This window comes from Agelaius phoeniceus, chromosome 9 (assembly GCF_051311805.1).
Source record: "Agelaius phoeniceus isolate bAgePho1 chromosome 9, bAgePho1.hap1, whole genome shotgun sequence".
NCBI classification, from domain to species: Eukaryota; Metazoa; Chordata; class Aves; order Passeriformes; family Icteridae; genus Agelaius; species Agelaius phoeniceus.
This window is the reverse complement of record NC_135273.1, coordinates 19664508-19690325: the sequence shown is the minus strand read 5'-3', so window position 1 is coordinate 19690325 and position 25818 is coordinate 19664508. Positions and strand designations below refer to the sequence as shown.

General features: G+C 48.1%; 1 protein-coding gene across 1 annotated transcript in view; it reads right to left on the bottom strand.

Annotated features, from left to right (window-relative positions):
* TLL2 (tolloid like 2) overlaps window positions 1-24077 on the bottom strand; it is an 85316-nt gene extending 61239 nt beyond the window's left edge. Inside the window, exon 1 of the mRNA XM_054637526.2 lies at window positions 23866-24077. Within this exon, the coding sequence (XP_054493501.2) occupies window positions 23866-24016 (151 nt within the window). The 5' untranslated portion in view covers window positions 24017-24077. The remainder of the gene's footprint in view (window positions 1-23865) is intronic.
* Window positions 24078-25818: the final 1741 nt, after the last annotated feature.

Genomic DNA, 25818 nt, shown 5'->3' with positions numbered 1-25818 from the left:
AAAGGATTTTGTGGTCTGATCCTAAATGATAAGACCCATAAATAACACAGGGGCACTACTTGACAGAAGAAGCCCTTTCTGCAGGTGCCTATGGAGTGACCCTTCTTAGCTCAACCTGCAAGGCAGCAATGCTGCCTTGGAAATCCAGCAATGCTTCAGCTGCCCTTTAAGAGCAGGAAATGGCAAGGTTCTGGGTAATGAAATCCAAGAATGCTTTTGTCAATTAATTATGGAGAAAGTTGAACGACACAAGCCCCATCTCACCCCCTTCATCATTTTTGCTGCTCAATATAACTTTAATTAATCTTTCCTTTGGCAATTTGAAGGAAGGGTGAGCACGCTGCAAACACCCACTGAGTATTAAATTGATTTTCTGTTTTATAGTCCTCTTTCCCTCCCTATTGGCCAAGCTGTGATTTGTGCCCCTTCCCTTGGAGGCATTTTTTTCCATGCTAATATAATCCAAAGCCCCAAGCAACAATAGCATCCAGAAAAGTAACACTCGGCACAGCCCATTACTTCAGCACAGCCTCTGCCAGCACAGAGAAGATTCTCTCTTGCTCCCTTTTCCCCCACGCCACAAAAATTCAAAGCAACCACCTAATTTCATTATCTTCATCATTTTTGCCTAAAAATCTGACAATGCTTTTGTCCTAAGTAACTAACACATCAGGTCCCTGTGGTTTCCTGCCTGCCATTTGTAGCTGTGCATCTCAATTACCCCAGCACTAATGGAAAGCCTGTTCTGCTGGCAAACACAACCTCCTAGCTGAGCTACCAGGCTGCTTTGGTACTGCAGGTACCTGGACCTAAAACCAGAAGGGAGGAAAAAAGCTCAGCTGAGGTCCCCAGTAACTTGACTTGGTCCCTAATAATCCCACCTCGGGCTCGTGGGGCTGCAATCAGGATCTGTAGCAGCAAGCACACCCCGGTGCAAGGCAAACCACGTGCAGCCCAGCTGTGCAGCAATGGAACAAACCCTTCTATGGGACTTCTCCTTTGCCTTGTAGGGACCCAGGCCCTGGCTGTCACCAGTCAACCACTTAAGGATGAGAGCAGTTAGGGATCACCTTCTTACCCCAGCACACCTCAAGGACAGGCATGGAGAGTGGCTGCCAGCAGTTTCTGTCTCAGGAATTCAGGCTCTTTTCCATCACTACTGGTTTTGGTACCATGACCTTGGAGATCTTGACCTAAAATATTCCATGTCCCTTAGCAGCTGTCCCACAAGATTTTCTGAGCCTTATGGCCACCAGTTCCAGTCTGCTGGGAGGAGACATCCAGGTCAGACCTTTTCCTCAGATAATTCCATATCATGGGACTTGCCCTGGATTTATTCTTCAAAATTCAGACAAGAAACATAACTTTAGAGATGACAGAATAAAAATTTGAGACTAAAACTCTTCTAATTTCATTTAGAATGGTTCAGTGGTTAAGCACTGTCCCCCTCACCCCCACCCCAAGCACATTTCATTTCAAATTGCATCATTTGGGGAGGGATGTTTTTCCTTCAGGTGGCCAGACACACACAGGTGTCAAAACCTCACTGTTCTCACCCCAAGCACTGCAACAGGGGAATAGGTGACCCCAAACAGGCAGAAAATTCCCTGTTGTCTGTCCAGCCATGGAAGAAATTGGCTCATGGCAAAAATGAACAGAAGAGGAGCCATGAACTGAGCTGCATCCCCAAAAAAGGAAGGTGGCAAAGCAGGCCTGATTGGAGCAAACTTTAAGGCAGGCTGACAGTTTAAAACCACATGGTCCTGGATGAAAGGAGGCAGTTCATGATAGATCACATCTATTCAAGGGCCAGACAAGGAAAGCAAACATAGGCACATTTTACTCATTGTTCTTTTTCCACCAACACCAGGAGAGGAGTGCTGCAGCACCGTTGGAAGAGAAAAAAGAAACGGACAGCAGGCAGGAAAGAAATGGGAGCTATTTATGGAGGATAGCTAATTTGAGCTGTTTACAGACTTTCCTTCTGAAAGCTCAGAGATGGGAGGGTGGGCAGGGAGGTGGTTTCAGCCATTAAAAATACAACGTGAGAATCCATTAATTTTCCATAGAAACAATGTCGTCACAGAAGCGAGACAAATCCGATCAGTCATGCAAATGTGCTGATGTTAAATTCTCAGGCCTGGGTGGGGAATTTGGGTTGCCAAAAACACCACAATGAAGAGATCAGAATGAGATTAGAAGCCAGAGTGGCTGCAGCACTGACAGCACGGTGGGGGCATGGGAAGTAATCAAAGGCAGCCCACATTACAGAGGAGTTCGTGCCTTAAGCCAGGCACAGGTGCCCCAGCAAAAAAGACAAGAAAAAGTCATCCTGGCATGAGATCTCAGAAACCAGGCAAATGCCACATTTCTACTCTGCAAACCAGAAAGGACCACAGCTCACTCCAGGGAACAAAGGTCTCAGAAACCACAGGACTGGGGCCCTCACAAGCTGCAAAGTCACAGCACTAGCAAAAAGCAAGAGGTGATACCAGAGGAAAGGGGTGAGCACAGCCCAGCAAAGCACTAGGCAATTCCAGTTTTAGAGAGAACTGTCCCAAGTAAGCATCAGCACTGTCCCAGGCACATGCTGAGCTATGATGAAATCTTAAACATTGCTTTTATGTTGTGTTAATTAGGGGGAAAAAAATGTATTTCCCCTCCAATAAAAAAGACAAAAAAAAAACCCTAAACAAACAAGCAAAGACCCTTTCTTCACTCTTCTCTATAAAAATCAAACTTTGCAAATACTCCCTGGAAGGAGACACTCCATGTGAAAAAATTACAGTGGCACTCTCAACAGGAGTGGAAATCACTCACCCTGGCAGGGAACACAGCTCTTCCTTGCTGTCACCATCCTGGACTAGCCTCACCACAAATATTTAGAGGATAGAAATAACCTTGCAAAATGAAGCGTTGCACCCCCTGTAATACACAAAACATTTCTAGAGTAACACCTGGGACAAGGATGCTTCCCAGAGAGTCCCACCCCTGGCAAAAACAAAGAACCACATAAATAAAAACAAATGAGAGGTCAAAAGACATCACAGGTGCTCCACCCAGGTTCATCCATCAGTCAAAGTATCACTGTTTGTCCTCACAAACAGCTGCTTGGTTCACCTGCTCATTTTGAAGATGCATTGGTTTTACATTTGAAACTTTTGGTGCTACAGACATGGGAATCCCCTCCACACAAGGGCTGCTCCTGCTCATCAGGTGGCTGCTGGTGTCCACAAGCCCAGGAAAGGGCTCAGCCCTCCAGTGTCTGAGAAGGGGCACTCACATCACACTGTGCACCTCAGCAAACTCCCTGTACCACCCACTTGCCCAGAAACAGACATTTACCAAGTAACCCACCTTGGTCACTGAAACCTGCCTCTATTGCCATAGATTAAAGACATGGCTCCCCCAGGATGGGACAATCCTGCAGGAGACAGTGGTACCCCAGATGGGTACTGTGCTGTAAGCTCAGTGTAACACAGCCCACAGCATGGGCTGCTCAAACTACTCTTGGTTCAGAGAGACACTTGGTTCTAGAACCCCTAAAGCGTCCCATGCCCTCTGGTCATTCCCTGCCCGTTTTAAACCCCTACCAGAAGCCTAAAAAAAAGGTGATTGCCTCATCATTTATACAGAGTAAACAGGATCTCCTGCATCCCCTTCTGTGTCTAATAAGGCTCACCAGCCTGCTCAAATGCCTCTCTGGAATTGCACCTGTGGACACAGAGCAGAGGATGGAGCCAGCCTGCTCTGGCAGGCACTCTTCCAGTCTGCTTTGCATGGCAAGCACGACAAATCTGGCAGCAGCACACCCCTCTATAAATACTGCACTGTGCAGACACGCCTGTGCAGCACACAGCCCTCACAGGAGAGGTCTGCATCCTGCCATGGCTTTCCTTCAGATGGTTCTGATGTCCCAGAATGTTCACTGCCCCCTCCCCCTGTTCTGAGCATCCCTGCCATAAATGCTCTGTTCTTGTATTTCAGTGTCACTGTTCCACATCAGCTAAACTCAGTCACCCAAGCATCTACAGCAGCAATCACTGATTTCTCAGTGACTCCCACCTTGGTCTATCCCATCACAGCTGGCATGCATGAAGTCAAAGTTCTCAATATGCAAGGGCATTTTTACGGTCACAGCCATGCATGCTGCAGTGAGCATCTAGGACTGCAGCAACACAGCCCTCCCTCTGTACAGAGCTCCACACAGCTTCAGAGGCTGCTGGAGCTCCCCTTACAGAAGCATCAGCTTTGGGTGCCACTTCTCACCATACAAAATTGCTCTCAAGATTCACACCCAAGAGTCACAGCAGCCAGTTTTCTGTTTTCTTCAGCGAGACCACATTACACTCTATTTACAAGATTGCTCAGAAAGGTGTAGAGCTGTGCTCTGATCACACTTTGGAGTTTTAAAAGACCAGGATACAAGTTAAAGATGCTAGCAAGGAAGTCATGCACCTTGTCTTCTGACACATCTGATCCTGCTCCAGCTATGAGCAGCCACAAAAGCAGTGAAAGGTTAAGTGTGGTTACCTCCATTCACATTATTTATCCAGTAGATACCCATAGGAAGTTGGTCTTTATTGATACATTCTTTAACATGCTAGTTCTGTTTTAATTCAAGCACTTAAGTACATCTGGGTGAGGACATGTTCTCACTTCCCAAGCAAGCCAGCTGCACCCTTCACTCGCTCAGACATCAGCGATGAAAGCCCGCTCAAGAACATGCATCTGTTTCACGCATGGCTCATATGGCTAATTTAAACACTTTCCATATGTTGCCAAAGAGCTGTGACCAAATGCCACTTGCAAATAAATGAGAAGATTGTCTGGCATCCACAGAGAAAAGTTTCATCTTGGAGCAACAGCTCCTTTGTTCCCAGGTCTGCCTGGGCATCCCCAGCCTCTTGCACAGTCAGATGTTGCTGACCAGTCCAAACACTGCCTCCTCCTGGGATCATGCCACTGCAGCAACACACTTCACAGATCAGGGTGGATAGGCTTTGGAAAAGACCTGTGATGAACACCTCAACATGTGGAAATCACAATCATAGAAGGGTTTGGGTTGGAAAGAACCCAGTTCTAACTACCTGCAATGCACAGGGACACTCTGAACTAGATCTGGTTGCTCAGAGCCCCATCCCACCTGACCTTGAGTGCTCTTCATGGATGGGGCAGCTGCCACCTCTCTGGGCAATCTGTTCCAGTGTTACAATAACCTCTATCAGGGTATCCTGCTCCTTCTTCCAGAAAAAGTTACTTACCCATTGAACAGCCATGATTTTTGCTCAGTCCTTATCCAGACATTTCCATTGTGCACCAGGCTATAACTGTTGGAACTGTTCAAAGCATAAATGAAGCTCTGTGGCTGCATGTAAGCTATAATTTCATGTTTCTACATGTTGCTGTGACACCAGAAGCTAGCACTTCACTTCTAAAGTACACACAGTGGCTTTCCTCTCTATTGCTGCCTGCCAAGAGGTCAATTGCCATGTTACAGCTAGACCACATCAAACTAATGGTTTGCAGATGTGTAGATGGGAGGACTGTCAGTAAGGCCTTCACCCAGGGTTACTGCTCTCCAAGAGGTAGATCCACTCAGAAAGGGAAAGTAAATGGATGCCACTATTTTCTTTGTCAACAATGGCACGTTGTACTTGCACCCAGGGAAGTGCAGTGCAGAGCCTGTGCCTGCTGGAAGTAGCCTTGCACAGTAAAACCCACATTGTCTCTTCAGACAGAGCTGCTGGAGCAGGCCTGGAGCAGGCCTCAAAGAGCCATCCAAAGACACACTTCTCAGCCTGTCCTGAAGAAGCAATTATTTTATGGTTACAGAATCCAGGATAGAGATGTCCCAGATCTCCACCTCAGTGCTCCACTATTAGACAGACCATCCACTGCAGACCAGCACCAATGTGCTGGAGCTCCCCTCCCTTTCTTGAGGGTGGAGGGCGTCCACTCCTTGGCACTTCACCGGCAAAAAGGGCAGTCAGACCAAGTGGAATACGAGATGATCCAGCTCCACACTGCCTTGCACTGGGGGCTGTCTCACAGTGCTCAAGGGAAGGGGATCCACACTCACCAAAGCTATCCTACTCCTACATCTAGTGGCCACCTTGCAGCATCTCCTCCCTCTTTGGGGAAGTTGTTGGGGACCACAGACACAGTTAACAGAAAATATCCCTCAAATCTGATATTGGGTGAAGCACATGAAAAATTACTGATGCAATTGATTCACATGGTTTCCGTCACTCAGAAATTCCTGCCTATCCAGGGGAGGTGTGGGATTTGCACATAACCGACTCAGACAGCTGCAGATTTCCATAGGCACTAAATGTCTGCAGGCAGAAGCCACTCCTCATGTAATCCCATTAAACAGCTGGAATGAATGAAAATGCTGTGCAATTCAGTATACTAACAGCAGCCACCCCTGCTTCCTCCACCATTAGTGCAGGGTCCTCTCCAGTTCAGCCTCTTCCCATGGGTCCAAATTACAGGAGTTATTTCATGCCCTAAACTTTGCAGGAAGCCTGGAGCACACGTGAGCCTACAAGAATGGAAGGCTGGTGTCAGAAAGTGCTCAGAACACATCCAAACTCCTCATCGGAGTCCTCTTCACTTTTGGGGATATCACTGCAAAAAATACAGGGCTTCTCATGAACAGAAATCAGTACACTGGAGATTGGGAATAGAATTAAAATCAACACACCATCATCTCCAAAGGCAAGATGGTGGAACTCACACAAAATATAATTGCTTGTAGATTGCAGGTCCAGACCAGAATCAAAGGCTCTGGAATCAGGAGGATCTCAGGTGGAACCTGTTTGCCATTTAAAGGCCTTTCATGGCATCACTGTATCACACCACAGCAGATGTGAAGAGCCAGCATAGAAATATAATGTTCAGCAATTTGAAGGAGGCATCATTAATCCTTCACCTCCCAGAGAAGGCCAGAGCTGAGCTCTGATCCCTGAGGCATCCAGCAGAAGATGATATTCAACAAGGCTTATACTTCATGCATATGCAAATATCCTCTACCTTTTACACTGTCATTAACTGTTAACTCATCCTCAGTGCTTTCCAGTCATATGTGATTGTCAATACATGAAATTTCCTGCAACCTCATGGAAACTGTAGGGTCTCTCAGGGAAGGTTAACTACAGCCATGACTCTCCAGACAAGCAAGCAGGATGAGACAGGCACAACAGAAATACCAACAACTGTAGATGGTATGCAGCTTGCAGAATTGTTCATTTACTCTCCCAGAGGCAGCTGGGTTTGTCTCTTTACATCCCATCTTCATTTCCAATCACTGGTTCCTATGGACTTGCCTGTGCTACCACGAGCATTCAGAGGACTGGAAAGTAAAAAACCTTTTGGTTCTGAGTAAAAACCCGATCAGTCCCTCTTGGTACTCAGCTCCTACAGCTCACTGATACTGGGAGAAGGAGGATGAGAGGGAAGACCATCTTCATCAACAGCAGCCCAGCTTTAAATTGGAATAAAGAGTGGCCATGACTGCAGCATCAGTGAGCATGGCTGGACCAGAGAACACTTGTTGGACCCTCAGGCAGTGCCCAGCCCTCTCTTTCCAGTTTTGTCCTGAATACAAAGCATCAGCCAGAGATACTCATCCCAGGCCTTCACAAACATTCATAAGCTTACATTGTAAATATTCAACTATGTAAACATTTAAATCATAAGTATTTCTGCTGGCCATCCCCCTCTGGAACACCTCAGCTGCACCCTGTGCATTAGCCCAGTCTTTGCCAAAGCTCTGCTCCCCACTTTGTGACAGCAAGTACTTGGCACTTTTGCAAGTGATCCATCTGCTCCTGTGCCAAACACCCAGTAAAGCACAAGGCTAGCAAGGATCTTTTTTTCATCCTTGCTCTGTGTGTACTGCCATGACTGCAAGAGAAGAGAAAGGATGTCTGTCCAAACCAGTGCCCTCTGCCCCACCACTGGATCTATTCCTGAAGCAGTGCCATGCAATCACAAGATTAGCAACTATCAAACACATAAGCAGGGTGGGGCTGGAGGTGTAAAAGCAAACTTCAATTTTGACCTTTCTCAATTTTAATAAAATATCATTACACAGACAAGTTATTCCCCTGACAAGCTGTCTGTGCCCTCTGGATAGCAAAGTCTTGTGTCAGGAGTGTGCCTGTCTTTGAAGTGGGAGGCTGCAGTTTGACAAAAGCAGGGAGCAAAGGCGAGAGGGACCAGAGCTGCTGTGAGGCAGTTGCCAGAATTTAGCAGTGCCAGTACAGCCTCTGTGCTAGCCTTGCTTTGAGACAACTAAGCCCTTTTTGGCTCAGGCTCTAAAAACACTTCCCAGCCACAGGCAGACTAGTCAGGGAAAATTCCAACCCCAAAACCAGCAAAGGAGAATCTAATTCCTGTCCCACAGCTTTAACCCTGAGCATCAGCAGCAGGCAGGGTCATCAGCCCTGCTGGAAAAAAAAGGAAGGCACCAAAATAGAAAGTGGCTCATTTACTGCAGGACACTTGTCCTGGGTTAGAAAGAAGAGGTGGTGCTCAGGTGTTTGCTTCAGTGGCTGCTGGTTTTCAATCCCTCCTGATCCTCCAGAAGATACCAAGGACAGAGGATTAGCTCAGCAGGAGAGCCTGAGGAAGCAGCAGCAAACTCCTTTCTCTGCCACCATAAGCACAAAGGACAAGAACAGAGATTTGCCTCTGGTTCACCCTCTCAGAGCCAGCTCTGGATTAGTGGAAAGCAAAATGCAGGCACTTTCCAGAAGGGCTGCCCCCATCAAAAAACATTTCCATCTATTCAGCTATTCTAGCAACCTAGCAGCAGCAGATCTGCTCCCCCTCCTGTCAATCATCCCTCTGCAGCCACACCAACACCCGTCAAATGCCAGTGCTCCCTGCATGGCACACACCTTGCACAAGATCAAAAACCACCATAAAGCAGCATGGCCCAACATGGAGGTTTTCAAGCTGTGCTTTTCTTATTCCCCTCCAGATTTTGCACAGACCTGCAGTACTGTGGGGAGCAAACCTTCACATATCTAGGTGCAAGAGAGGACAGAGCTCCCTCACCATCAGACACCGAAGAGCTGAAAGCAGGCAAATCCACTGGTAAGAAAGGGTATTACCAGAGTCCAACATTCTGAGAATGTTGAGAAAAGTAATATTCGAGGGAGCTCAGAAAACATAGTTCAGTTTCCAACGTAGCATATTCCTCAAACAAAGCAACTAACGTGCTGGTTAGGCAGGAGAAGCTCACAGTGTTCTTTAATCCCAAAAGTGTCCCTGCTGCAGGACATGGCATAACTGTCACACAGGAACTGGGGGTCATTGGATGGGGAACCATTATTTCCATGGCTGGTGATGGCTTCACATGCCTGGCTTTGTTTCCCTGCCAGGTCTGACTGCACAGAAAAGATTACAAGTGTGCTACAATGGGAGGGAGGGCAAGGGAAAGGGGGAACACATCAGTGTATTTCTTTGAGCTTGTTGCTAATACACCCTGTTACCCCCACACACCTGATGATGAAAATCTGTCATGACTCATGTGAAACCTCATCTGCTCCATCAGTCCTACACAGAGGACAACCAGCCAAGTTTGGGGCAGAAAACCCAAGGAACTTCACAGATCTTAAGCAATAAATAAACCCCAAAATATTCCCCTGAAGAGGGAAACCAACGCACTACACTAAATGCACTTGCTTCTGCCATCAGCAGGGAGTACTGAGCATGAACTGCCCAAAGGACTGGCACTGCCACTTCATGCTCTCCAGGTGCCAACAGAATGAGGACAGGCTGTGGACTTCCACAAGCTATGAAGTGTCCCTATCCACTGCTCTTTAAAACTGCTCTTCCTGGGTCACCCCTGGTTCCTAAGTAGAATCCCAAAGCAGCTGAAAGCCAGTTATAAGTTTGTATGATCTGCTGCAGGGCACTGCAGAGAGGCAGTAAGCAGTTCCCACAAGGTGTGGAGCACAGCTGCCTGCCACTGCCTTCAATGCTCTCCCTCCTTCTCCACAGCCAGTGCGATCTTAGACTTCTTAAAGAAAAGAATTTTCCTTCAACAGCAAAGGGTGAGCATTTTCTGCTATTAAAACCAGCTGAGTTCCTCTGAATCTCCCCAAGACAAGAGCCAACGTGGGAAGCCTTGGTGTAAAAGGAAAAAAGAATGGAAACAGGTAGGCAACACTAACTACACCTCTGAGACACCAGATGCTCTGATTCCTTCACAGGTGAGGAAGAAAAGAGCACAGGGATGCTGCAGTTAAGCTCTGGCACTTCTTATTCCAGCAGGCTATGGATGCTAAAAGCTTACAAAGAAAGCAGGTGGAAGACAAAGCTACCCAATGACATTAAAGGCAATGAGCCATCCCTGGACAGGGGATTGTGGAGTCTGCAGCAGCCAGGGAGACTTCTGGATGTGCCACTCTGTCTTACCCTGCTTTTCTCCATCTCCTTTGGCATTTACTGCTGCCCCACTGAAACAGGTTACAGAGTTTGTTTTGAGGCAGATCAGTCATTCTGAAGTATTAGCAGTACATTTCTAAGGGATCATTTTAGCTTTAGCAAAGCTCCAAATATAAAAGAACTATTAATAAAGGCCTTGAGAAAGTATTTTCCAAGTGCCTTTCCATGCCTTTTGGCTCCCAACTAACTTTAAAATTCTGGTCTGAATGGTCTTGGTGAAAAAGGACAATTTTCATAGAGCATCTTTAACAAAATGGCAGGGTGTAATCAACTCTCTGGGATGACACTTCTCTTAGAGAGAAGTCACAGTAAAACATGCAGTATGTTGGACACTGAATGACAGGGCAAATTTTGTAAGCAGGAAAGAATACCATGGTCACCAGGTGGGAAGCTACTGAAGATGCAGAGCCACAGACCACTCTTCATGGTTGGAAAGCCCCAGTTCCCACCACTTACAATTTTATTCTAGCCCACCTCAGAGAGCACTAACAGGCTGAATAATTTCTGCTGGCCCCAGAGCAACACAAATGGTTTCACAACTGGAAAGGTGTTTGAGGCAAAGACCTTGCTTTGAGGGTCCAACTTTCAGGCAGCAAGAGAGAGAAAGGGAAAATGCAAGGCTGAAATCAGCTCAGACACATTCAGCTGGGCCCAAGCCTCCAGCAGTGGGATTTATTCAGGGCTTAAAGCATTTCTCTGGGACTCTTTGTCACAGGAGTGTAGGTACAAACAAACGGTAGCTGGGACAAAGGGAGGCAACACACATTTTATTAGTAAAAAGTTAATCGGCTTAAAGTGTGCAACTAAATAAGCAAAGCTTACATTAAAGTGACCCACCAATAAAAGATGCCATGGAAATAAAGTTATAGGAAATACAATATAGTCTCTATGTTCTTTTGTAATCCATCACGATAAATATTCATGATTCTGGGTTAATGGGGTATGCAGCTCTCAGCCACCACAATAGTTTTTTGTTTATTCTCAAGACCATGAACTTTGAAACCATGAACCTGAATTTCAGGACTCTGTATTCATGCATGTTAGCAAAATTCAGGGCAAGGCAGGGTGATGGAGACAAGGCCAGGACCTTGGCTTGTGACAATGTAACAGAGTTTGCTGCAGTTTTTGACAATGAGTAACGAGAGCCCCAGGATGCACAGAACTTCCTGTGGATCTGTCACCCTCCCTGCCTCCACGCCAGCAAAAGCAGGAGAGAAGAGGCACAAGCCTGTCCCTCACTTCCAGTCCATGGCTCATTCCAGAGTCTCCCTGCTAGGAAGACAATGCCATCCTCAGACCAGCCCTTGAAGAGGCAGAAGGTGCTGGCATCACACAGCAGCAGCCAGAGCAGAGCAAGGCCCACTCCTCACACAGAGGAAGGAAAATCTGCACACCCCTGAACACAACCCTTTGAGCCTTCAACTGAAAGGACACTTCTGCTTTCTGAGAACAGTCCTGAAGGAAGAGGACACCAAGCCCCAGTCCTGCATTCACCAGACAGAACACACCATTCCAAAGTGTGTTTTTTAAAGAGTCCCAAGCCTCCCTAGCCAGGCCCACATCCAGTTGTTCCTCTGATGGTGCCACCCTCTGCAGCATTACTAACCTTCCCTGTTGTGCTATGAGACCTCCAACCTCTCTACTCCAGCCTGCATTGATGTGGACAGACTACAGAGCCCCTTTGGGGTTAGTGAAGGACATGTAGAAACTTAAATAAAACCAACAAAAAACCAACCATCACAGACTCAAAGTTCAAAGCCTTGAAAGCAATAAGAGGAAAAGAACTTTAAATGTTTGATCAAAGGCATTTTAAGACATTTTATTTTGTTGTTGTTTTTTTCCCTCTCAGCTGCTTACAACTAACAGCAAAGACTATGATCCAGTAAGGTCTTCAGCAGATTTCTAGTGTATTCAACTGAAGCATTCACCCCCTTTCCCAGTAAAAACTTGCAGTTACCTTTTTCTTCTTTCCCCACACATAATGTAGTGAACCATGAAAGCAAGGCTTCCAACAGCCTGGCACCAGAGTCAGGCCCTGTTCTGCTGAGAGCACAGCTCTCCACTCTGCACCACCCTGGATCAGTCTGCAAACAGAACTCACCCCTTACTGACCCCTCGGGCTTAATTGCCTCTTTCAGGGAGAGCACAGCCTAAGACACATAAATAAATAGGACCTTTTCTTCGTGCACCTTTCCTTAGGACAATCTAGATGACAATCCTTGCCACCCAGAGCTCTGTTCTCTATTTGGGCAAAGCTGATCACTGAGATCAGCTGAACGTGAGCAGCCCTAGGACCAGCCATGGCTTCAGAGTGACCTGTCCTGTAATAGTGCAAACTCCCTTCCATTTTAAGCCTTTGATGTTTCAATTGCAATAGTTAAACAAAGGACCAGCACAGAACATTTATACATAAGGAAGAGGAATTTAGCAAGAAGCATGGAAGTTGAGAAATTAACACAAAAGATGAAAGTATACTTTTGGAAAGAAAACTATTTCTCCAACTACTGAAATATCTGCCTTGAATCACAGAAAGGCTCTGTCTAAAAATCAAGTACATCAGAAAACAACAACAACAGCCTTCTCACAACCAAAGTTTCTTGCTGAGACTGCATGTATTTAGCATTGTAATACTTGGAATATTTTATCTTTACCTGCAATAGCACAGAGATGGCTGCTCAGAGGGAGAAATACACAAATGTGCACAGGAGGAGGGGAACTGGCTGGGAAGCAAACACTTTGCCCATGCCCTGTGTGGAATTTTGCACTGAATGACACCCTTCTGAAACAGGGGACACCCTCAAGCTCTCCCAGTCAGATCCAAGGAGAAACCTCTTCCCTGCACAATTCCCACTACCAAACTCTGTAACAACAAACCTCTGGGACAGGCCCAAACCTGGCAGCTCCTTCCATTTCACCACAAAGCACCAGGACCCAGGCACTGCCACTGCCCAGGAGGACACAAAGAGCAGGCACACGTGATAGTTTGAGGTCTCCATTTCATGCACGCTTGCAAACCCCATGGCACATGAGTTACACCTCTGCCAAGAGATGAGGGATTGTACGATGGGCAAAGAGAGAAAAAGATGCTCCTTTCAACATCAAAACAAAAGAGGGCAGCCAGGAAGTTTTACTCCTCATGTCAACATCCTATTACCAACCAGAAGCTTGCCTTGACAACAAAGCTTTCCAAGAAAAGGCAGAGATGTGGGCACTTGAGCAGTGGCCTCAGGAGATCCCAGCTCTTTGCCCAGGAAACAGAAAAAAAACAACCCAAACCAGCATATCACGTATCACCTTCCTACTGAAGCATGAAAAAAAGGAGAATATATGGCAAAAGAGGCCAACGAGGGGAAAAGCAGAAATCAATGGGATCTAACAGAGCGTGACAGAAAATCACTTCCCTCATAAAAAGAGGTTACTCACCAGGTTAATGAATCTTTTCTGTTCTGTACTTAGACACCCAGGAAATGGAAGGGGTCACAGGAGCAGTGTGGGTGGGAATGAAACCCCTAGAACATGCTTTCAAGAACAATCAAAGGTTAGAGATTAAATCCAGACAGCAGTCCACTGCACAGCACATCAGCAGCTTGGCACAGGCACCAGCTGCAGCTCAGAGTGTCACCCTTCCACCATCAACAGCACAGCAAAAACCAGACTCCTCTTCCAGGGCAAAACCAGCCTGACAGGCCATCCCTGCCCCCCAAGGGGTCAGCCCCAAGAGCCAGAGCATTTCTGCCTGCTTGGGTCAGCAGTAGCAGCACAGTCAAAACAAAATGGTCTATGGGTCTCTGATGCGAGTAACTGCAATAGAACCATGAAAAGCAGACTCCAGAAATCACACTGTGCAAATCACATAGACAGCTCTTGGTCCTGTGGCCAAAACTTCTCAAAAGTCACTTTATATAAAGTTCTGTTCCTTACCTTTGCTGGAAATGCACAGGGGGAAAAAAAAACCCAAAAAACAAAGAAGAATCTGGGCAATGGCAGAGTACAAGATCTGGTGATAACAGAAGGCTGAATTAGACTTCTGGAATATCAAACACATCTGAAGCCCTACTGGCAGCCCCACAAATAAAGCACAGAGCCTTGCTGCTTTATCACTCCCCTGCCCACATCTAGTCTGAGCTACTGGCAACAAGTGACCCAAGGAATGGATCTACTTAGGTCCAAGGTACTCAGTGAGGAAAACGCAGGTGCAGAGTTCCATCTTTTTTCAATGCCACTGAACTTGTAGGTTACTATGTTGGGTTCCCCCACTGCCTGCAAGAATTACTTTCCAATGGAAGTTTCTCAGTTTGGCCATCTTGACTCTGGTACAGCTCAAACACCTCTGCCAGGCAGCTGTATAATCTGCTCCTTGTTTACTACACACTACCCAATTTCTGCAAGAGAGACATGGATAATGCAGCCAGAAACCCCCTTTATTATTTATATTAATGCAGTCTCAGGTTAGATTTGTTGCACAGGATGCCTGTTCAAGTCAGAGTTCCATGTCACATCATCTGCCTTCATGCCCAAGGAGCCACACCACAAGCTCTAAAGCAGACCTAACACTGGCATTTCTGTGAGTTTTGACTCTGCAAGTCTGATGAGTTTAAGGATTTTTATATCTGTGGAATTTCAAAGCAAAACCAATGCCTTACTGAACCAATACCTTCATCACACCCATGCTGCCAACACACAGCAGTGTGGACAATCCCTCACAGCAGATGTCTGTCCCTGGAGCCGGGACAAGCCCTTCTGTCAGCTACAGCCACTGTTAGTGGGAGAAGGACACAGTTTGTAATTACAGCTGTCTCTTTCAAAGTCTGCTCTTTGAAATTAACAGCCTCCAGCAGATCCCATCTAAACTCAGCATGTAAAATGCCAAACAAACCAGCCAATTTTGCCAAAGTTCTGAGCAAATGGAAGTGCTGCTGATTAGGCACTGCTGTTTGCAGCAATGCTGAGTTCAGTCACACTGATGGAGGAGTGTGAGACCGGCAACACCCACAGTGACACGAAAAGGGGAGAAAGGCAATTCTCAGCACCCAGTACTGTATCAATCATCTCTCCTAATAAGGAGGCAGAGGGACCCTACTGTACTCCCAACAGCAACTCTCAGGAAGATAAGATAAAGCACTTAGCAGGCTTAAATCTCCATCTTGTAATATTGTGGTATGATTTGCTCTGTCAATAGCATTGAGGTTTGTGGATGGAAAAATTAAACAGATGCTTTTTACTTGAGTGCTGACATTTACATGAACACAAAATGACTCGAGAGGACATGAATTTCCACTCAGGTCTAAAGTTGGGCTGATTCATGGACCAGCAGCAGCTGTGGGTCTCTATTTGTACCACTCAAACCAGAGGCTTGAGAAACCAGGATTTACCAGTTGCTGAGATTTCCTGGGGGCTTCCTTCTCAACATGCAATTAGAGATTTCTCTCCATTGCAAGCTAGGCTGACCCAAACTGGCCAAGAAGGGGCAATCAGTCACTGAGAGTTCTTTAATAAAGGGCTTCCTTGCACATTTTAGCAGTTTCTATTGACAGGGAACCTTCCCGTTCAGAAGTGCTAGAATGGGAACATCAAAGAATGACTGGAGATCAGCACTTCTGGAAGCTCAGCTGCAACAAAGGAGAAAAAAAAAAAAAAAAAAAAACAAAACCAAACAAACCCAGAAGTCCTAGTAGCTGAATCAAAACAACAGCCAGTTTCTGCTTTGTCATCTATCTCTTCTGAGTACTGAAATCACATTTCAGCACTAGTTGAAAGTGGTTTTGTTACAGCTTAATACCTGCAATACTTGTGATCCAAGACAACAGAGTCATTCAGTGTCAGAGGTGCCTCCTCTCTGCCAAGCCTGCCCATCTCCAAGTCAGCCCACAGACTGCCCTGGCAGGTCAGTGTCCCCCCAGTGCCATCATCACCCTCCCAGCACAGACAGCTCTGCACTCTGAGTCACAGAAGGCAGCCCTGCATTCCCCTCCTGCTCCTCAAGGGAAGAGGAGCTGGGCAGAGCAGCCCAGTTCTTACAGCCCACAGGCTGCTGCACAGAGCTGGCTGGGCAGGGCACAGCAGCAGCACTCACAGCAGGGCTGCTCTGGCACAGCAAGCACAGAGGAACCTGCTGACCCCTGGGAGAAGCCTGGGGGAGAGGGCATTGCAGAACACCTGGGGCAGGAAGCAGAGAAGGATCTGAGCAATTCTCCAGGCAGGGTTTGGAGAAGGCTTCAGCAAGAGGGAGACAGAGGAACATCTGAAATGAATCTGTAGAAAACACAGAGGGAAGCAGGCAGAGAGCACAAAGGTCTCTGCAGCGAAGGCCGGGGAGAAAAGAAGGAAATGAAAGTGTCAGGGGAAGCAGGTTGGAATGTATCAGACACAGCACTGCCAGTTTCCCAAGGACTAAGGTGTGAGCCTAAGCAGGCTGCAGTGGGTACCCACAGCCTCACAGCTCTTCCCCAGGCTGGGCCAGAGGCCACTCACCTGGGAGACACCCACAGGCACAGTGTTAGCAACAAGAACGAGGTGGGTTACCAATAAATGCAGCAACTTCTTGTGTTAACCAATGGCAAGGCACACTACACAGGTTAGAGCAGGAGGAGAATAAAATCTCCAAGCACAACTGCAAAGGTATAATGTAATTACACAAATGCAAAGTGCATCCAACCAAAATCCTCAGCTTCGTGCACTTTTAAATCCTGGAAGACTTAAAGCACAGTTTCTAAATGGCTTTTTCTGGGACTCTGTGACTTTACTAATCTTATGCTACAGAACAGCTGAAGAACAAGCAGCATTCTGTGATCCCACCTGTGCAGGCTATGGTTTAGGGCAGACACCTGTGAACTACACCCAAACTTGGAAGCTCAATAAAAGCTCTGGAGAAGTATCCATGACAACTGCAAGCACCTCTTCCCCACCCTACGAGACTTTTTTAAGGGGGAAAAAAAGTCCTCCATCCTAAATATGCCCATTTTTGTCCTGCCCATTGCTAAATCCCAAGGTGTAGGTGTAGAACAGAGGATTACATCTCTTACAGGCCAAGCAGATCCAACACACCCCAAGAAGTGCCAAAGATCAGGCATGATTTAGTCAGATCCCAAGAAGACAGGTAAACACAGGAAGGACTTCAGACCCAGATCTCAAGTTGCAGTGATCACAAGGTTTTGCTCTCCAGTTCCCCAGGCCACTGACTTCTCCACTGAGGAATCTCAGGTGCAATAAAAGGGTTGCTGGTTATTATTTCTTTAAGCCAGAGCCATTAGCTTGTGCTCAGCTAGGATTATAATCAAAGTCACCTTAAACCTTCCCTTTGAGGAGGAAACTTCTGCTGCAGCTCTACCTTGCTGCAAAGCACCTCCCCAATGGCAAACAGCTGCATCACTGAGGAGTGACCCCAGTAGTTTTCACCCACCTGTTTTCCGTTCTGTAAGTGCTGTCATCTCCCCAAAGCAGGTAAATTAAAGACTGAACAGTCTGGTCTCATTCTTTCCCAGACCACCCAAAAAGAGTCAATTTCCTCCTTGAGTATTTAACCCTTCCTGCAATGTACCAGGGAAAAAATGCAAAGGGAATGATTGCCAGTGAGAGCTCTCTCCTTCCTCTATAAAAGTTTCCATCAGCTCAGCACTGACGATTCCACAGATGGGGTCATGTCCCAGACCCTTCTCTCAAAGCTCTCCTATAAGCACTGGTAGCAAAAAAAGAAATTTCCCTTTTCTGAAAGGCTATATACCTTCTAAAGTCAGGAGAGCAGGACTCAGCCCCCAGCACTGCCACCACCCCAGTGACTGCCCCTGGGAAGGACATGGCTCCCACTGTCTTCTACAACTCAGACCCCACTCCAGAGCTCTGGTACCTTCACCACAGCTGCACTGCCACTTTCCATGCAAGCCCAGAGGCTTCAAAGCTGTACAGAAAATCTGTAAGATGGAAATGCGATTTCTTCACAGGATTCTGTGATTCCCAAGCAAAGGGCAGGTTGGCACACACTCTGCCAGTACTCCCACCATTGCCAAACTAAACAGGACCACTTGCAAGATTGCAGGAAAACTCTTGTCAAGGAGTGGGCTGGATCCCTAGCACAGCCTGCAAAGAGCTTTCTGGTTGCCCTGCTAACACGGTGGGTCCACACTTCCAACCAGGAAAACAGCATCTGCATCCCACTCAAAACACAAGCAACATTCTAATGACCCAGGCTTTACAGATGCTGTCTCCCCTTTCTCATTTGATTACCCCCTCGAGGCTTTCAGTTCCTAAGAGCAAATTCCTCAGCTGCCCACAGAAATGTCTGCACCTGACTTCAGATGTTTGCACCACAGCCTGAATGAAATGTGCAGTCTCCAGAACAAAAGGCACTGTGCCTTTACAGAGGAAGAGCTGTGAGGAACAGAACAACAATGAAGCACAATTTACAGCTCTCAGGACAGCACTAGGTGTGAGAACTCTAAATACATGGGGCATTTAGAAGTTAGTGGATCAAATCAGCAAGCGGAGCAGGAACAAAAATGCATAGCAGTATCCCATGATGGACAAGCAGCATCCACACTTGAAGGAGCCTTGGCATGCAGGAAAAATGATCTATCATTGCCAAACTGCTTCTCTAATAACTTTTCTAGTGATAAAGAAGGAATTGCTGCTCAGTTGATGCCACTTCACACCTCTTGCCCCAGGTCTTCCCATTTTGAGCTCATATCATGAGAACTCCACAAAATCCATGGGAACTAATTCACTTTCTAGGTGCTATGTCCCTGCCAGAGCCCTGCTCTGTTTTGCAGCCTCTCCAGGCCAGGCTCTGCTCAGAGCACTGCAAGCAACGGCCCAGAGCAAAAGCCATGGAGAGATCAAAGCCTCATGGAAAGAAGCTGAGCTTGGATGCAAGGCTCATCTGTACCTATAAGGCAGCTGCTCTTTGGTCCAGCTCTCCTCAGCCACACAAACTCTCCTGAAGGACTCCTGAGACACAGGAGGCAGCAGGAGCTCAGGAGCACATGGCTGGGCAGGCAGCTCTGCCAATCCCTAATGCAGACACCTGCACAGAGGAACACTGCCTTTGGCCTGGGAGCCCTGGCTTGGCCAGCCTGGAGTCAGGACATCTCACACCAGGATGAACTGCCCAGGGCACAGAGAAACAGGACTCCAACACTGGCCCTGGAAGATGAACTATTGCACCTCCAGCTCACCAAAGGCAGGAAGTGCCATGTTAAGAGCTGAAGTACCCAGGAACCAAGATGGTGAGACCAAACTGCAGCTTTTTCTCCCCACCTGGCAAGTGGAAAAGAGCCTCACAGGAGGTTTGAGCTGGAAGAAAGGGATCATCAAGCCTATAAACATCCAGAGGGCAAATTATTCAGTGCCCAGCTCTCCCTCCTATTTACACCCACCTCCCCTTGTTGACTTAAGTTGGATTATCCCCAGAGGTCACTTTGAACCTCAGAGATTCTGCTCTTGACCTCAAATTAAAGTTTGTACAAGCTTGCACCCAAATAACCACCAGAACAAATTACAGGCTATTTAATTCCTTTGGTTCCAGTTTGTCTGAGGAGTCTCAGAAGGACATCCTTGTTTTGTTTAGAAGGCATCCACAGTTCCTCCTGCTGCCTGCCTGTCATGCAGCCTCACTCACACCTGCACACTGGCCTGGGGTCCTTAACTGCATCCTCTGAGCAGCAGATCCATCTAAAGCACATGTGAGGCTTATGACACTGTCCCATCTATTACAGAGCAGTTCTGGGCAGGAACCTTTGTACTATTCCCTTTGAAAGGCTCCAGTGAGCTGCTACAACACTCAGCAAAATCCACCCCACAGAGCCAACACTGCCACCTTCCCTGGCAGCTCAACCTGACAGTGCAGTGCTGCCTCAGCTGCCCCTGGATCAGCCACTCAGGCAGCTCCTTGGTTCCTTCTGCCTTACAAAAAGGCAGGAAAGCAGCCCCATTGGGAAAAGAAAATCCTGGATGGGTGGAGTTAAGAGCAGCAGTGGAGTTATAACACACCATCTGAGCCCATGTGTGGCACCAGTAGCTCAGTGGTTGCAGTGCTCTAGGAGGTTACTGCCCTGTGCTGTCCCTCCTGCCTTGCTGCAGGAGATTATTACATCCTCCACTAATGCAACAGAGAGGAGCGTGTGCCAGGAGCATGTTTCCACTCCCAGTCCAGCAGAACAACCATCGACAGCCTGCACTCAATCTCAAGGCATGAGCTGCAGGGGTGAGGAGCTGCCAAGCTTTACATTGTAACCTGCCAGATTTAAATCCATAACAGCTTCTGGGCCACAGCCATTAGCCCACAGGAAATTAGAAAAAAAAAAGAAGATAAATAAAAAGAAATAAGTAAAGCACTGTAGTTCTAGCAGCTTTGTAAATCATGCAAGAGGAGCAACAGCTTGTCTTGACCACAGGCTAAGAGCCTGCACAATCTGCAGCCACAGGAGCGTGCACAGGAGCCTGTGCCTGCAGCAGTGATGGAAGCATCACCACAAGTCTCAGAGTGCTCATAGTCTCTGTTTCCCCTTGCAAAACATACCAGACACCTGAGCATTTCACAGCAGGTCTACAGCATTGCCCTCTCCAGTCATGCTTCTTGACAGATCCCAACACTGTCCCACCAGTGGAGGAGCTCAGGCCTGAGGAAGTTCAGGAGATTTGTCACTGCTGTAGTTCATCAGGAACAGAGTGGGATACACTTCCCATACAGGCATTAGCCCAGACAGGCCCTGTTAGACAGAAAACCCTACTAATGGTGCCTTCACCCTGTTTCATTAATAGAAATAGAACACTTACCAATCTCAGCTAACCCTTTGAGAGGGTGTCTGCAGCAGAGAGCACCTGCCCAGCTCCACCAGGTGCTGATGGTCTAGGACAGAATAGGAAGAAGGCTGTGAATGCAAGGCAGGGTTTAACACAGACCCTTGTGGTACAAACCTTGTTTGGTTTGTCTTGGGGCTAACTTTAAAAACTGGAACTATCCAGCACACAGAGAGGTACACAGCATGTAAGGAGTGTCCTGTTCTCTAAGTGCTCTGCACTTTAGGTGGACACAGCAACATGAAGAGAAACTGGATCAGAGAGCCTGGAAATACAGCCAGCCAGGACACACTGAAAGAACCAGAGTCTCTTTCTTCTACAGAACACAAGAGTGAAACTTGAGAAAGCCAGAAATGGTGCTCACCAGAGCAGGAGGCTGCAGCACAGCAGAAGGCACTGTACTGCCCTCCACACACGCACACACTGCTGAGGAAGGCAAACTCAAGCTGCAGCCTCAGGTCAGGAAGCCAGGGCAGTGCTGGGCCTGGCAGCCCCCAGCACAGGCAGCTGTGTGCCAGCACAGCCAGCACCACCAGCCCGCTCCTGGGAGGAAAAGCAATCACCTGTGTGACCGCCACAGGCCTCGTTCACTCCTCCCTTGCTACTGCAAAGAAGACATTGGAAAAGCATAAAAGGCAAACACTGAGAAGTCAGAAAATAAAGATAATTTCTGTGATTGATCCTGCCTGAATTGAATTAACAGGAATAACACACACAAAGTTTTTCTGACCACCACAAGAAGAGGTGCTGATGTAAACGAAGGGAGGCTGTCCTTGGCAATCCAGGGTTTTTTCTGTGTGCATGCAGAAGTGAGAGGGGGAGAACTTGGAAAATCAGGGGACTGCAGGAGGAACAACTAAAAGGTCCTGCAGTGAAGGCAGGCAAAGGGAAGGCTGCGGAAATATTTTTTTCTCCCTTTTCTGCCACAGGTTCCCTGTTAGATGCAGAGAAGTCAAAGTAAATGTTCTCTATGTGGTCCTTAAAGGAGCATTCCTCATCCTCCATGTACCTGATCTGACATCAGCACCCAGCAGTCACAAGGGCAGGTGAGGCAGCAGAGATGATGGTATAATTTTGAGGAGAAAGCAAGGATAATACATTTTCAGATGGGAAGGCTGAAGCACTGTACCTGTAGCTCTCCAAGTCTAAACCATAGCTGTGTCACTAACAACTAGTTTCACTAGCAAGAGAGATCAATTCATTACCATTCAGAAGCAGACACAAATACAGTAAAGCATATTTGGGCTGGATCCCATATTCATTACAAAGAATTAACCTCCACACACACACACCAAACTATATATCAAATGACAGATGACTTGCTGATCAAGGGAATGTTTTGTGCAAAAAATACTCTCTGAAGAGGACTGAGCTGAATTTTGGAAGGAAACCCACCACACTCAGCCTACGTACAAAGCCAGTTAAACTTGCTGTACCAGGCAGAGAAGCTCTGAAAGACATTACATTGACAGAGTTCGTCTATGTGAGCAGATACGGCTGCAAGTAGTGCAACAGCAGGCAGGAGAGAGCTGATAACAGGAGAAGCTATCACCGAGGGACACTGAGTAACAGCCAGGAGCACATTCAGGGGCAAAGCCCCGACTCAAGAGAGCAAGAACACCACCCACGAAGAACCACCTTTCTTTTTCAACTCCTACAGTATTAAGAAAACAGGACTTCACACAAAATGATCTGTAAATGTAACACAACTAACAAGGTAACAGTTGTCAATTTCTCAGCAAAGAAGCAATTCACAAGACTACAACATTCTCTAATAGCTAGAACCAAAACGAATTACACTCGCATCAAGAATACCTCCTAGTTTTCCAAAGAGAAAATCTAAGTCCATATTCTCTTTAAATTAAGGCAATGCAACATTAGGGACGACAGCAGCTCTTTTGGAACTCATAAAAAGCAACGAGCTCAGAACCAGCAGAGTGCAGTCTGTCAAGGGAACGAACAACTCCAAGAAGGGGACGGAGGGAGCAGCTGGAGGCTGCCTGGAGAGGATGTGCAGAGCGGCACCCAGGCAGCTGCGGAGTACCTGGGTGCCCGGCTGGGTGCGAGGCGGGGCGCGCCGGCTCCGCACCGCCCCGGGGAGCCCCGCCAAGCGCCGCCGCTCCGGGGCTCGCACCGCAACTTCGGGCCGGACAGAGCTCGGGGCAAATTCCAACAGCTGCCAAAAGGCAATGGAAATGCACAGAAAAAGCCAAAAGGGTTGAGGGCGCGGGGGGAGAACCCCAACCCCAAAATGCGAAGCACGGCCGGGTTTCCCCGGCTTTGCAGAGGGAATCTCGCGCGGGAGGGAGCGGCACAGGTGGGGCAGCGGTGCGGGACTGTGAGGCGATTTACAAAAAAGAGCCCGGCATAGCCTCCCACCGGGACTACAGCCCCCGGACAGCGGGGCAGCCCGCGGGGTCCGGGAAGGCGGCGGGGTGCCGGAGACGCTCCCGGCCGGCCCGGGGGGCTCCCGCCGCCGCCGCCGCGTGAGCCCGGGCACGGATCGGCCGGGCGGAGCCGGGGTACCGCGGAGCGCCTCGCAGGGACACCTGTCCGCCGCCGCCGCGCTTCCAAACTTCTCCCAGAGTTGCAGCCAGCCCGCTTCCCTACCGGCTTTGCAAGGGTCGCGGTACTCCATCAGCTCCTCCGCCGTCTCCGGTTCCCCCAGCGTTAAGGAGGCTCCGGGTGCGCCCGTGCCCGCGGCAGGCAGCAGCAGGAGGGAGAGCAGCAGGCGGCGGAGCGGGGCGGCCCCGCGGCCCATGGCGGCGGCCGGGCGGAGCGGGCGGCGCGGCTGCCCGGGGTGCGGGCACTGCGCGGCCACAGCGGGCCCGCGGCCGCGGGGGGCGCCGCCGCTGCCACTCACGGCGCCGCCAGCCAATCAGCGCTGCGCCCGCGCCTCGGCCCCGCCCCGCCCGGCAGCCGCTGCCTCCCGCCGCGCTCGGGAGCCGGAGCCCGACGGCGGCGATAACGCGCTTCAAACACTGGAAATTACTAATAGTGCCCTTAGATACTACTAGCGTTATCTAGTATTACTTTCCCTCAGTCGGTACTTCAGGGGCAGCCAAAGAGAATTAGCTCGTCCGCCGCCGGGAGAATCAACGTTTCACATGGCAGCCTTAAAACCCCCGTGTAAGTGGAGTTGTTACACCGTGGATGGAGAACGGTGGGGGAAAAAAAAAAAAAAAATCACTCCAAACTAAAGAATGGGAGAAATTAAGAAAGATGGGACTAAACATCAAGATGTGCATTTATCCCTCTCACCTGCTTTTCACAGCTGTTTTCAGAGGCAATTAGGCTGTTACACTGTTAATTTGGGCTTTGGCATGATCCATATACAACAAAGCCTGGGAAATCAGGAAGATGGATCACATGCAAGATGTTCAATTGCTTCAAAATCTACACCTTAGTATCTGATCTGGTGGCTGTGTGAGCCTGTACAATATCTTGGACAGCTCTAACAGCAGGGCATGGGGTAACACACTGGAAAGCATCATACTTTTAGGGCTGCTGCCTTGTGATGGAGGTAGATCACACAGGCATGGTGACTCTGCTGTTTGTATAGTGACAGGGAAAGGGGAGAGACCCAAAGCTCAGCCATCTCACTGGGTGCTGAATCATCTTACAGATAATCTCACAAAGGCCAGCCAGATGGTTCCACGTGAATTCAACACTGCCTAGCACAGCCTCTGGTCTTGCAAGATGCTAGGTTGAGGCTGGAGCAATATTTCCAGGTGGCCACCTGTGCTCATGCTGCTCAGCAAACACAGCATTTCGCAGAGAGGGCTCAGCTAGCATCCCAGTGAGCAGGGGACAGCTGACAAGGTACAAGCTCAGTGGGGTGAATGTGTATACACAGTCTGCTGGTGCCAAAACTGCTCCTTCAGCTGTGTACTTCCCAGCTCCCACAGCAAGATTGTCAAGCAGCATTTCACAATACAGCACGGGCTCCAAGCCCTCCCTTCACTCAGACAGATAATCATTTGCCATCCATAAATTTGTCCCTTCTCTCTTGCAGCCGACAGCAATGAATGATAACTCAGCACAAAAGGGCACAACATTATTTTGGCACCTCCTCAGCAGCAATGCAGTCTACTGCAAACTGTTCCTGACTCTTGTCCCTGCCACTCATTTAATATTTAAAATTGTCTTCAAACCTTCACAGAAGCCAAAAAAGCTGCATCAAACTCTGACATGAGTGGTGAACAGCTCTGCTACTCAAACATACTGCAGTTTCTTACAGTTGGTGTTCAGTGAACCAAGGATGATCTAGGTTTCAGGCAAGCTTTCTAGCAGTGAAACAGGGAAGTTCTAGAGCAGATTGCCATGAAGAACTGTTGTCATCATATTGCAAAGCTCCCATACCTTCTCGGTGATTTCTCATGGGTAGCTCCTCATAGCACCAACTCCTTCTTCCTCACAGCACAGCCAACAAACTCCAGCTCTCTCCTCACCCAGCTACCCCACTCTTTTGTAGCATTCGTCTTCTTATTGGACACAGCTGTGGCCTACTAAGGGCAGGCCTGTTCCTAACCTTTGGTGATTAGAACAGCTGCAACTCCTCAG